This window comes from Gossypium hirsutum, chromosome A03 (assembly GCF_007990345.1).
Source record: "Gossypium hirsutum isolate 1008001.06 chromosome A03, Gossypium_hirsutum_v2.1, whole genome shotgun sequence".
NCBI classification, from domain to species: domain Eukaryota; kingdom Viridiplantae; phylum Streptophyta; class Magnoliopsida; order Malvales; family Malvaceae; genus Gossypium; species Gossypium hirsutum.
The window spans coordinates 83,007,716-83,021,926 of record NC_053426.1 but is presented as its reverse complement, the minus strand read 5'-3'; the positions used below and the strand labels follow the sequence as shown (position 1 = coordinate 83,021,926).

Below are 14,211 nucleotides of genomic sequence, written 5' to 3'. Positions count from 1 at the left end.
ACGGAATCAGCTACTCAACAACTTTTAACTTTTCCCGATCTAATTTCGTTTTCTTTAATTTTTTATCTATATAAATTAAAATTTAACTATTTTATTCACCAAATCATTCAGATCAATCCAAAAAAGCATGTTTAGGTCATTTTACAAATTAACTCTCATATTTTCACATTTTGACAATTTAGTCCCTAATCACAAAAATCTCAAAATACACAAAATTTGCATATATCGATGTTAGGCCGAATTCTCATAGTATTCATATAAGACCATATGTTTCATTTATTTCACATTTTAGACCTTAAAAATCTCCTTTTTTACAATTTAGTCCAATTTACTCAAATTCATCAAAAATTCAAAGACAAAACTTAGTAATCTAACATATATCTTTAATCTACTATCATCAAACTTCATAAAGCTCAAATTATCAACAATGGAATAACTCAAAATCATCAACAAAATCAGAAATTAAGACATGGGCTTTATAGAATATCAAGCAACGATCACAAAAACGTAGAAATTATCAAAAACGGATCAAAACACATACCTAATTTCAAACTCAAAGTGCTGAAACCCTAAAACAAGAATATGGCTTCTTCTTTCTTTGTGAATTCAGTAAAATGGATGATAATATTACTAAAATTATGTTTTGTTTTATTTAATATACTTTAATACATGAATTACCAATTTACCCTTACATTATAAACATTTAAAACATTAATAATATCAAGGCCATTAATGTCCACTCAAGCTTACAATGGTCAAATATCAACATAAGGACCTTTTATTTACAAAGACATATCAAACAATCACTTTAACAAATAGAATGCCACTTTTACATTTTATGCAATTAGGTCCTTTTCACAAGTTAAGCACACAATTGATCGAATTTTCATACAAAACTTTCACACATGTAAATTCACATATTATAAACACGAAAAATATATTTAAAATATTTTTCTGACTCGAATTTGTGGTCCCAAAACCACTATTACTACTAAGGTCTAAACTGGATTGTTACAGACAATGTTTGATTATGTCAAAACATAAAATTCCTCATGTTGAGAACTATAATGATTTTCGATCTAATGATTTAATGAAACAACTATTTAGAAATTTAATTTATGACTTTGATCCATGTATTAATCTCAAAATGGGTCGGTCCAATATTCGTTCTCAACAAATACATATGAATATGATTTGTTTCTCAAACACATATTCATCACATGAATATCTATCATATTCCATACTACTCTTAATTCATTGTGGTTCCCACAACAACGACCGATTAGGGACATTCAGAATAAAATTATTCAAGGATACTATTATATAAACATGCAAATAATAATAATAATAAATTCATTCATTGCAGATGGCTCTCATCTAGTAAGAACTATACGCTAGGCCTATTCATTCATAAACTTAATAAAGGCCTTCATCCTTGCCTTCTAGTACACGTTGTTGGATCTATCCAACATTTGGAAACGTGAAACAGATGAACCTTAAATTACTAGAAAAAAAACCACTATGAACACCACTAACTACATTAAGTGTTAGGCTTTAATCCTAAATTGAAGATACATTTGATTTTTGCAAGTGATATAGGAGCAGTTATAACTGAGGCATATAACAACTAAATAAAAACACAAAATGATTAGCTATGTAGTTCGATATTCACTTATGTATTCGATTTGTATGATTTGGTTGAATCCAATCTTCTTTTATTTATTACTCCCTAAAACCAATCTTTATAGATGGACAAACACACTTCCACGAGATCAATTTAATCATGACCCAACTATTTTGGTTCAAAATATTGTCAACAATAAATATGGCAAGTTATGGTTCCCAAGCAGTTATAGGCACAATTGTAACTATTGTACTACATGCAACCAGAATAGCTCGAACACAAACATAGAAAATAAGAAAAATACTTTTCGAAAGTCATTTTGCACAAAATAAATAGACTATTAACCTTGTTTATAGAGTAAAAAAATCAATATAGCGAATAATAGTTCAACATAAATTAGCTATTGGTTCTATTAATTCAATAGTTATTATTATGAATTTAACAAAAGAAAGGGCTGGTTATGAGTTGAAATCAAGGCAGACACAACTGTACTAGTGGACATACCATTTTTGTCTTGGTACTGGTGCATTCCAATATCGACATGTTTTGGAGTACCATTTCAGGTGTATCAATATTTTTAAATATTTTTCATATATATTTACACTCTAAGTTTTAGTTTCTTGATAAATTATATATACATTTAAATATATTTCACATATATATTTATTATTTACAGTCCAAATTTTAGTCTCGTAATAAATTATATATTTTTTTGGTCAAAAAATAAATTATATAGTATATATGCATGTAGATATATCTCAATTACAATTACAATCACATAAATATATTTATTTGTAAATATAAGTTTTAAAATTATTAATTAGGTTTTATAATTTATTTTAATAACTATTAATTTTAAATGCAATTATAGAAAATTTAAATGGTTAAGATAAAAAATTAAAAGTTGGTTTAAAATATAAAAAAATTTTACCAACCGGTACAATTTAGCTTTGATCGAAATAGGTCGAAATACACTAAAATGGTTGTTAACATATAAAGATTAAATTTTAAATTTGAGCATAAGGACCAAAATTTTAGTTTTATCATATCTTATAATCACTTAAAAAAGGGGGAAGGAAGAGATGTGTCATTAGTTAATCCAAATAATTAGCACTCTTAATAATTTTGGTAACTAACTAGGATTCTTTAAATATCACTTATTCCAACTCGTGATGTTAAAATAAATTTTTTTGTTAGAATAGTATCTTTTTTTTAAAATATCCATGTGAAGAATTAATTGAAATAGTTAATAATAGTAATTATTTTGATTAACTAATAATATTATAAAAATATAAGGATATATTAAAAATTAAAATATAAATATTAAAGATCAAATTTAAAAATTAATATCAAATTTAAGTATAGTAAAATGAATGAAAATATATTTGATATTTTTATGTAATAAGAGAGGCGGGGGGGGGGGGGGGCTTGTGAGCCCGTCTTAACAAAAGAAGCCCTTTTGGTCTTCCTTTTATATATATATATATATATATATATATATTTTTATATATTTTTATATATTATTAGTTACAATTTAATTCAGTTTGATTTTAATTAAAAAATAGTTAAACCTATTCAATTTTATTTTTCACTAATTTTAATAATTATTTAAATTGAACAATATATATATAGAAAATATAAGTTTCTAAAAATTTAAAAAAATAAGGAATTGGATTGAATTGAATTAATGAAATATAGTTCAATATTTTATTTTATTTTATTTTAAAAAATACTACATGTTAATTATTTTGGGTTATCTTTCGATTTTATATTTTAATTTTATATTGTGTAAATCAAATTCAAATTTATTATGAATTAGGCTCAAATATATTTAAATGTTAAATTTAATTATACTTTCACTACAACAAAACAGGTTTTTAGTGGCTTTTTTTTCCTATAGCGATGCTTATAAATGCCGCTAAAATAGTGATAAGAGCAAAAAACGCCACTATAGATAGTGCTGCTAAAATTGCGGTGTTTTTTATTGAACATGATCTTTAGCGACGTTTTTGTTTTACAAATGTCGCAAGAGAGTCGAGTATGTTGTGGCATTTGTAGCTAGAGTCACCGCAAAAGATCATGTTCTTTGACAATAAATTACTGTTACTTAGGTGTTCTAAATAGATTTAAATCATGTCATTGTACTAAAATAGATAATATATATCAAGTATCTAATTCGGTTGTTTTCTAATTCTCTATTTCTAATTAAAACATATAAGTAATAAATTTACCACAACCAAATGAAATAAACAAGCAATTTCAAATTTTAATTCAATTAAATTAAAACATGTAAGTAATAAGAGATACTTACAAATGCAATTAAAGAGAGCTTAAAATGGAGTTGTTTGTTTAGACAATTCAAATGAGCCTATCGAATACTTCTTTTGTAGGGATCCAATTCACTATTTCAATAAGAAAACATAATAAATAAATGATAAGATAAATTGACATTAATATATATTAATTCTTGTTATTTAAATTTATTGAATCCCAAACAGTTAGATGCATATGCAAAATTGCAAATTGGTAAAGGCATAATGAAATTAAGTCTTGCATATGTACCTGAGATGTCGCACTCAGATCGGAACGCTTCTCAACTATTAACTTGGGATGCATAGTCAACATCATCTCCAAAATAAAATCAATTGCATAAAACAAGTTTTGATAAAGATAATATACTATTGTATAAAGTTGATCCATGCATACCAAGTGGCTAAATTTAAAAATATTTCAACTTTAGAATCTACATAAGACCAGGTTCAGAGAAAATACTTTAACTGAACTAATAAAGACGGAGAAAATACTTTAAATAATAATAATCAAGTTCTTAATTGATATTGATTTCAAGTTCAATCATTGAACAAAATTTGAATAAACCCCAATAAGACTTAAATTTAAGAATTCAAAATTCACTTTTACTACATTGTTTTATTTCAAGTTCGATCATTGTTTGACTTAAATTTAAGACAATGATACCTTTAGTGCCTTTGTGCAACAAACTTATATACAATTTCTCTCTCAAAAATTTCAAGTTAAAGGCCGCAAATAATTTTTCTAATCCTAATTGTAAAATAAAAAAACTCGTACCCTAATATATGTACAGTGACTATCTTTTAAATTTTGTTATATATATTTGGGATAAAAAACATTTATTAATTTTTTATTAACTTGAAAGCCTTTTTTTTCTTAAAATTATATTATTTCCATAGACAAATATTATGTATCAAAAATTATATTATGTCTAGTATATGTACAGTGACCGATTTATCCTGTAATGCATAAATTAAAATGATAATGATTTCAAATTAGAAGCTAAATTACAAATTAATTGAAAATCAGTAGTTAACAACAAAGAACACGTAGCTAAATAAAGAAAATAAAAATTATGATGTACAGTGTGACATCCAAATGCAAACAGCTCATCATCACCCATTCCTATTAGGGTTTGGAAGGAGATTAAAAGATAGAACCAAGCCCAAAACGCAGCAGTCTCCTAATTTGAATCAACCAACACTAAAGAAATTTAAACAAAATATATATCTTATAGCACTAACTCTCTGCCGCAAAGCAACTTCATACCTTACACATAGATAAAGTTAAAAATCAACCCTCCAAACTGATCACTTACAGGTCCAACAGGAACACCATGAATAAACCTGCTTGAGTTGGGATATAACAGGCTGTCTAGACCATCAAAGGCAAATAAAACTGGTCCTATGATCAAGCATGTCAATCAAAGGCCAAGAGTCGTAGGACATCAATACGGCTAGAAGACAAAAATGACCGTGGAAGATAACCATGCGTTGGAATTTAAAGATGTACACACGAAGAACGCTTGCTAATACATACATAAACATAAATAGAGGCAGTAAGGATAGATCTAAACAAAGATGCAAACTTTCAAGTAAACACTTCATAAATTACAGTTCATAAGTAGAGATTATGGTCCAACATACATCTGGCAGTAAAAGAGCCTTGCTACAAACATTGCATGGTTGATAAGGTGCGTATTTTATTTATCTAATTTTCTTTTCATCTATTGCTTAGTAAAGTTGAAAAAAAGATATTAAAGAAAATGAAAATTCCAAAAAATAAAATATGCACACTTAGTTTTTATCTATCTAATTTTCTCTCTTATAATTCCAATTTAGAAAGATATATGCATTAAAAATAGTCATCTTTCATATTTTCTTCATCCTTTTCTCTCTTATCATGCATGCTTAAAATTTATTACCTTTCCATCTTTCCACTCTACTCTTTCCATCTTTCCACTTCCCCATTCAATCAAACATATCCTAAATATGACTGAATGCAATTTTTTTATCAGTCAAGAGTGCAACTCTGCATCTCTCAACCAGCTGCAATGCATGGCAAAGGAAATATACTAGACCAACTTACTGAAAATAAATATAGAAGAATGGTACAGCAAAGGATACTGCAGAGAAGCTTCACTCTGGCTTTCTGCTTCTTTTATGCCTTTTCTTTTCTTTGGTAATGGGGACTACCTTGGTTTCCTTTTACTATTTGGGTAGAGAACTATTGATTTGAATGATTGATACCAGTCGTGGAGATTGATAAGATCACCATGTTTTCCTTTTCCTTTTAGCAAATGATGCCATGCATAAGCGAAATGAACTTCTAAAGAGGCCTCTTTTTTATTGGTGTCTGGGCTCTGGACAGGGCTCCTTTCACTCACTTGAAATCCATATTTAACAATTCATGCATGTAGACTGTTGGAATATGTGTGTTTCTTCACACATCTCATGCATGAATGTTAAGCTTTATTTACTAAATAAATTTAAGACGGTGCATTACCAAAGAGGGAAACTTCATGTAAATATTAATTGCAAATGTTTCCAAATATTGGCGAACAGAAGGTAAGTTATTTTTCTGCAAAAGAGATATGACCAAAAATTAGTGGAGATATGTTACACAATCCAAAGTCAAAATAATTAATTAAAGACCATTCAATATTATCAGTTTCTACTAACTAGCAATGGCAACGAATGAATTAATCTACAAAGTGCACCATACAACAATTACATTTACCAGGGATATGCAACAAAATAAGAAAATTACTATGCTAACACTACCTGATTTATGGAACCACCTAAAAATAACCTCTGTCGACACCAAATATAAGCATTCAGTGTTTTGGAAGTATAAAGTAAACTAAACATTACATACACGAACATAGAGTAGGCATTTAGGAAAAGGAAAAACATTTGAGATAGGTTTTCATGAAATTTCTATCAAAACCAAAAAATTACTTGTTATTCTCTCCTAAACAACTTATCAAACTTACCATATTATGAAACTTAAGCGAACTACAATAAGTTAAGAAAGAACTATTAGATTTTCTAAAAGAAGCAACAGTTACTTACATAAACAGCTATTTGCAAGCACTGTGTGACTTCTCCAACTATATCATCATCAACAAATTATGACAAAACACATATCATTTGCCAAGAACGTATTTTTCACTCATGGATTCGCCCATGGATCTGTTGAAATATGATAGGACAGATAATAAGCATTCCGACCAATCTGAAACATAGAATTAGAAACTTGAAGAGAATGAAGAGAAAAGTATCAGCTACCGCACTATACTTCTTATACAACTTTTTTGCAAGCTCCTTATCATTTAGCTACATAAAAAATGAATGCCATGAGAATTACAATCCAAACATTTTCTGAGGAGAATTTTCTCCTATAAAAAAATACAGAAAAGTAGAATGTACTTTCTTTTTAAGCAAGTTTGGATCGAAAATCCTTTTGCAGTGGACAGAGCAATGTTGACGAAGAAGACGGAGATCAATTGAAAATGCACTGTTAATGGTGATGCAGCAGACAAATCACTGGACAAAAGAAAAAATTAAGTTAGGGAATTGGGGAAAAAATTAAGTTTGGGATTTGGGGGAATAAGGGTTGGGGAGTCAGCCATCAAAGCAGTGTCGTTTCAATAAAAATTAAAATATATTCGCGGCGTTTATGGGCAAAACGCCGCTATTGTTTTACCTTTAGCGGCGTTTTTCTCATAAACGCTGCTATCGTTTTTAATTTTTCGCGGTGTTTATGTAAAAACATCGCTATTGCTTTACCTTTTATAGCGTTTATGGAAAAAGACCGGTAACGCTGCTCTCATTTGGTGTACCTTTGCAGCGTGTAGTATAAAATGCCGCTAAATATGTACTATTTGCAGCGCTATTTCCACAAACGCCACTGTATAATGACTTATTGTGGTGTTTTTCGGTTAGTGCCACTAATGGTATATATTTGTGGTGTTTTTCAATACAATCACCGTTAAAAGTTTGACATTTGCTGCGCTTTCGATCTAAACACCACTAAAAACACCGCTAAAAGCTTAATTTGTTGTAGTATTTTGTGCTTATTTTATTTAATTATAATTATTTAGATATATGTTATTTGCAATTGTATTTATAGTGTACGCTCCTTTAAAAAGTTAAATTGAATTTCTTAATTTATTATTTATTAAATTTAAATAAAAATATTTGTCACACTAATTAAATTAAAAGTAAACTCATAATAAAAAAAGTTATAAAGTATAATAGAAAATAAAGAATAAATATTTAAATAAATATAACATATGATAATTTTTTAACTGCTCATAATTTTTTTTTAAAAAACATTTACTAATATATCAAGAACTAATTCATGAATTTATTTGAAATTCATTAGCAAGGCAATACAAAATACTCTTTTGGATAAAATGCGAAATATATAATGTAACAAATTTATTCGGATACCATATGATAATCTTCATTAATATTTAGACTCATGTGGCATGAATGAGTTTAAAATAATTTTTAAAAGAAAACATAGAAAATTTAAAACTAGAACAAAATTGACACAATAACAAAGTAAACACTTTTCACCGTCCAAAAAAAAATATAGAAAAGAAAATTATTGAAAAGGGTACACAAAATATACATAAAAAAGGGTGAAAATAATTTTAAAAAATAAAAAGATATTGAGAGAACATGTAAGAGAAGGGAAGGAATGACGAAAGGGCGGCTTGTCTTGATGCTATGTAAGAAGATACGAAATAAGAGAAGGAGAGATGGGCGCTCAAAAGGTAAGGCTTACAGCTCGATCGGTGGCCCCCCAACGTATCGCCCCGCATCACGAATCACGACATAAATTTTAGCTGCTTCAACAGTGACACAAATAACCCACCTTTTCGATCGATCCCCTCAATTTACTCTCATTTCTTTTTCTACTTGAAAAGATTATTTTGGAGGTTAAAAAAAGGAAACTTGATACTACTACTACGAACTAGACCACAAAGTATCGAGAAAGAGAGATCCTACTTTTACTATTCATATGGGATGACCTTATGTATGTATTTGTTTATGCATATGGGATAGCTTTTGATTCTTTCTCTTTCTCCTTATATACTTTCTTCTTGGTATTTTGTTGGGTTTTTACTCTAAGTTTTTCTTTTCTTTTTTTTTTTTTTGCCTTGTTGTTTCTTATTGGATTGAAAAGATTTTCAAAGAAGTTAAGGGAGGTAAAACTCTATAGGGAGCAAGAAGCCCTATATTTTAGTTTTGCTTTGGTTAAACCATAGGAGAAAAAGCTGAGATCTTTTATGTTTATGGTAATTTTGCGTGATTTCTGAATTCTGGTTTTGCTGGTATTGAAGGACCCAGAAGAAGAACTGAAAGAAATAGCAGCTTGGCTAACCACAAGAAACTAGAAACGATAGCAAGCAAGCTAATAAAATTAATAAGCTTTGAAGATGGCCGCCGCCTCATCGTCCAAACCTTTTTTTGGAACCAGGGAAGAAAATCAAAACCAGATGATGCAAGAACAATCATCCATCGCTACACCCACTTCGTCAACTGCTCCAACCACTGCACCTCAGAAGAGAAAGAGAAATCACCCTGGAACATCATGCAAGTATCTCTTTACATACATCTGATTATGGTCTGTTTGCTGAGCAGAAAAAAAATGTTATGGTTTGTTTGTTTGTTTTCTTTTTCCCTAATGCATTTTAGCTCATGTATCCAATGAGTCAAGTCAATAGAGAAAGAGCGTTTATGTTGTTGTCCTTGTTCACTCCTTTCTTTCGTTTTTTATTCAAAAAAATGAATATTACCTCTCAATGAACCCTAATCTAAAAATTTGTCAGTTTTCATCATGATTCAATCTTGACAGTTCTCAGATGATTATTCTTTCACTACCTCGATTAAGCCTTGAATATATATATTGTTTTTCATCCCCTATTTTCTAATGATTTGTTGTTTGTCATTTCTCAATAGATCCAGATGCGGAAGTGATAGCACTATCTCCCAAGACTCTAATGGCAACAAACAGGTTCATTTGTGAGGTATGCAACAAAGGGTTCCAAAGGGAGCAAAATTTACAGCTCCACAGAAGAGGACACAATCTGCCTTGGAAGCTAAGACAAAAGACAACAAAAGAAGTGAAGAGGAAAGTTTATCTTTGCCCAGAACCCACATGCGTTCACCATGACCCTTCTAAGGCACTTGGCGACCTCACTGGCATCAAAAAGCATTACTCAAGAAAACATGGTGAGAAGAAATGGAAGTGTGAGAAGTGTTCCAAGAGGTATGCCGTGCAATCGGATTGGAAAGCTCATTCAAAGACTTGCGGCACTAGAGAGTACAGATGTGATTGTGGCACTCTTTTCTCAAGGTAATTAATCATTAACGTTATCAGGAAGGAAGCTCATGTGAGTTTTCTGTACGTATGTTTACCGCCTTGGTTTTGATCTTCCCCTTTGCCCTTTGCTGCTAAGTCCTTGGTTTTTGCCCACCGTAAAAAAAATACTTACAAAGATATTAGGTTTTTGGCCTGTGGGTCTCTTCTCTTCTCTCCCTTACTGAGCAGCTCATGGATCGATTTGAATGTGTGTGCTTTATTTTACCAGTCATTTTGAAAGTCAACATCGATTAAGCTAGCTAGCATTAGGGTACTGAAAACGTTTTTGTCATTTACATTAAAAGCTTTTCACGGTTATGGAAAAATATTCTTTTAATTGCATGAATGATTGACTACTGTTCAGGGTTTTCTTCCACTTATGGCAGACATCAGTCCCAGGAATTAATAGGTTTCTATGAGATATCTGGATTTTTATCAACCAGGAAATGATTCCCCCACTTCATTTATTAAACACCCATTCCTCAATATGGAAATTCAACTTTGAATTCATTCATCATTTTCAGGTTAAACCAAGAACTTTTGTCCCTTCTTATTTTTCTTAGGAAACTTAAATTTTCTCTTCATGAATTCACCTCGCATTTTGTTTTACTTGTTCAGCTTTATTTTCCACCTTAAACAGCACCATTACTTCAATAAAATGGAAGTCTATATATTGTCGTATTATTTATTTTTCTTGTGATTTCTTGTTTCTAGGTACCCGCCATATCCTTCTCTCTCTCTCTCTCTCTCTCTCTCTCTCTCTCTCTCTCTCTCTCTCTGTTTTCAATTAAAATATTGGAAGTTAGTGCAAATGGTCACACATGATCTTCAATGTAAAGGTCCCCCATCCCCAAGCATTTGTTAGCTACAATGAGGCTAGTTTCGTTTCTCAAATGGCTAGACATTAATCCCCTTTTAACTTTGGGCCTTATTGATCAAAGCTAACTAAAAATTATCTTCTATCTTTATTATTACTGCAGACGTGATAGTTTTATTACTCACCGGGCCTTTTGCGATGCACTGGCTCAAGAGAGTGCTAGACACCCTACCAACTTAAGCACAATGGGCAGTCATCACCTCTTTGGAGATAATCATCACATGAGTTTAGGGTTATCCCATGTTCGTTCTCAAATTCCGCCACTGCAAGACCAGAATCAAGTTCAACCGTCGAGTAATCTGTTGAGGTTGGGAAGTACATCTGGAGCGGTAAAGTTCGATCACCTTATATCTCCATCAAACCATTTTTCATTACAGAACATGCCATCGTCTATGTTCTTCATGGCTGAGGCTGCAAACCAAGGCTTTCATCAAGACCATCAATCTCACCATGGGCACGGATCATATCCCAACAAACCATTGCATGGGCTTATGCAACTTCCTGACCTTCAAGGAAGTACTAACAATTCCCCCACTTCAGCCAATTTTTTCAATTTAGGCTTCTTTTCCAATACCAGTGCTACAAGCAGCATAAGTACCAGTGAAATAGGTGGCGGTCAAGGGCCCGCATTGTTCCCTTCTAACATGGGAGATCAGGTTGGTTCAGGAATGTCCTCCCTTTATACCACTTCAATGCAACATGAAAACATCTCTCCACATATGTCGGCCACTGCATTGCTTCAAAAAGCTGCTCAAATAGGTTCAACTACAAGCAACAACACTACTTCCACTTTGCTAAGGGGATTAGGAAGCTCATTATCAGGTGCGACTAAATCCGACAGACCTGTTTTCTCCCCTAACTTCGGCAGTAATTTCGAGGGTGGCAATGGAAGTGAAACCCTACGATCAAATATGGAGGATGATAGCAATCTGCAAGGATTAATGAACTCACTTGCAGCAAATGGTAACTCTTCCATTTTCGACGGCGGCCCAAGCCATGGGCAAGATAACAACTTCGGAGGGTTCAATGGAAGTGGGTTGACACTAGAATCGCAAAGCAGTAATGCTAACTTTTGCAACGTTAACGAGGCAAAGTTGCATCAAAATCTCGCCGCAGGCATAGGCGGGACTGATAAATTGACCTTGGATTTTCTAGGCGTTGGAGGAATGATTGGAAACATTAGTGGTGGTTTTTCGCAGAGAGAACAACAAGGGATCAACATTAGCTCCTTGGAACCTGACATGAAATCATCAGCTCAACCAAATACTGAACACTTTGGTCGTGCATAACTTGTCAAAGCGCCTAGGCAAGCGTAGCTCTGTAGGGTTTAATATGTAGGGAATTAAAAAGGAAAACAACTCTTTTCTTGCTTTTTTATTTCTTTTTATTTTATGGCATGAACTAGGGTTTCATTCATAAACTGTTTTAATGCTTACTCTAGCTAAGATTAATAAAGTTATTTCTTTTGCATGATCTCGTCGTTGATTTCCGCCATCAACAGAGATTTCAAGAATCTCCCTCTCTTTCCCTACCATTACATGGAAATTTCCTCGTCTTTTCAGTTTTGCCCAAAAGCTTCAGATTTACTTTTACTGTTTGTAATTTTTAATAGTTAGGAAGTTCAAATTTTAACTTTTACTACAAAAAGATAAGGTTAAAATTGGAGAAGAACTTACACGTGAATATATAAAGGGAATTGAACTTGAACGACCAAAATTCTAAAGCCTCTGCTTACCAACACAACAAAGGTCTCATCATATTACCACGTTTGAACTTTGAAGCGATAGATTTATTTATATTTTTCCGTTCGAATTCATGCTTAGATATTGGCCATTTTATTATCTATTTATTTTTTTAGCCAGATAGTAATATATATGAATATATGCTTATATTAATCTAGTTAGTTGAAGCAATCACTTAATAATCTTTTTCTAAAGCTATGATCATCTTCAGATAAAAGATCGATGTCACATATAAAGTAGATTAATTGAACAGAAAAAAATTGTATTACAAATAGTATATTTGGATATCAAATTTTATAATTGAATTAAGCTCACCAAATTCAATATTTAGTTTCACTAATTATTTTATTTTTGTTTAATCAGATTTTTTTTAATGATAAAAGTGTTATTACCAAATCACAATAATTTATTGGAGAGTTGATGACTTGAAGAATATTGACATGTTGACTACATTCCAACACATTCGACAAGTGAATGATTATTTTATCATTTATTTTATTCCTTTAATTTCTATAGAATTTCGATCTAGAGATCATTCGTTTGGCTACCTAATACCTAACCACAGGACTAATATTCAGGACTAATTAATAAAACACCAAAAACAAATTTTTAATTAATCGATGGGTGATTTTTGTTTTGGAGTGAACTGCTTTATCATCTTTGAGTTTCCACTGTTTCCTGTGGTCATTTTCCATTTCTATTTAATTTTTATGCTGAGAGAAAAAAAAACACTTTCTCAATTATTTTCTTTTGAATTACTTTGTTTTTTTTCTGAAGGCTAACTTGTAATGTATGTAAGCAAAAATAGGTGATTATCTTATATGTACACAATCACCTAAATATATGCATATAACTGTTTTATAATGACATTTCCTTCGTTTTCAAAACAAAAAGCATTTTATTTTGTATTTTGTGCGTATATATATATATCATTTCTCTTAAAAAAATTATATTCCTATTATGTTAATTCGATTGACTTATTATTATAGTAACATTTGATAACATGCATGCTTTTTATCTTTCTATTTCTTTAGCCATGTGTAGAACTTTAAAGGTATTGTTGACTCTGCATTGATTTTCTGAGAGTATAAACATTCGACCCACTTCAAATGGAATTTACTATTCGTGTTCATAGGAGAATGTTAGCCTAATGTGAACACACTTCTAAGACAATACTGAGTCTATTTAGGCTTAATTACCTCATACTGATAGAATCTCAAAATATGTGCCCATGATTATTCATTACGCGTTTAATGGGATTAAATACTTGTCTAGCCAAT

The 14,211-nt window shown here is 31.0% G+C and overlaps 1 protein-coding gene across 2 annotated transcripts; it reads left to right on the top strand.

The window, feature by feature from the left end:
* The first annotated feature begins 8,727 nt into the window (after nucleotides 1-8,727).
* On the top strand, nucleotides 8,728-12,659 carry LOC107886329 (protein indeterminate-domain 5, chloroplastic). 2 transcript variants are annotated; one of them, XM_016810229.2, is made up of 4 exons: nucleotides 8,728-8,983; nucleotides 9,291-9,543; nucleotides 9,910-10,306; nucleotides 11,293-12,659. In XM_016810229.2, exons 2-4 carry the CDS (start codon nucleotides 9,387-9,389, stop codon nucleotides 12,476-12,478), a joined length of 1,740 nt encoding a protein of 579 aa, XP_016665718.2. In that variant the 5' UTR covers nucleotides 8,728-8,983; nucleotides 9,291-9,386; the 3' UTR covers nucleotides 12,479-12,659. The 2 variants fall into 2 exon arrangements, with proteins under 2 accessions (XP_016665718.2, XP_016665719.2); XM_016810230.2 differs by having other exon boundaries at nucleotides 8,811-9,155.
* Nucleotides 12,660-14,211: the final 1,552 nt, after the last annotated feature.

Coding starts and splice junctions, on each gene's coding strand:
- LOC107886329 (XM_016810229.2), top strand. CDS start 9,387: ATGGCCGCCGCCTCATCGTCCAAACCTTTTTTTGGAACCAGGGAAGAA. Junction 9,544..9,909: donor AAATCACCCTGGAACATCAT/GCAAGTATCTCT, acceptor ATTTCTCAATAG/ATCCAGATGCGGAAGTGATA. Junction 10,307..11,292: donor TGTGGCACTCTTTTCTCAAG/GTAATTAATCAT, acceptor TTATTACTGCAG/ACGTGATAGTTTTATTACTC.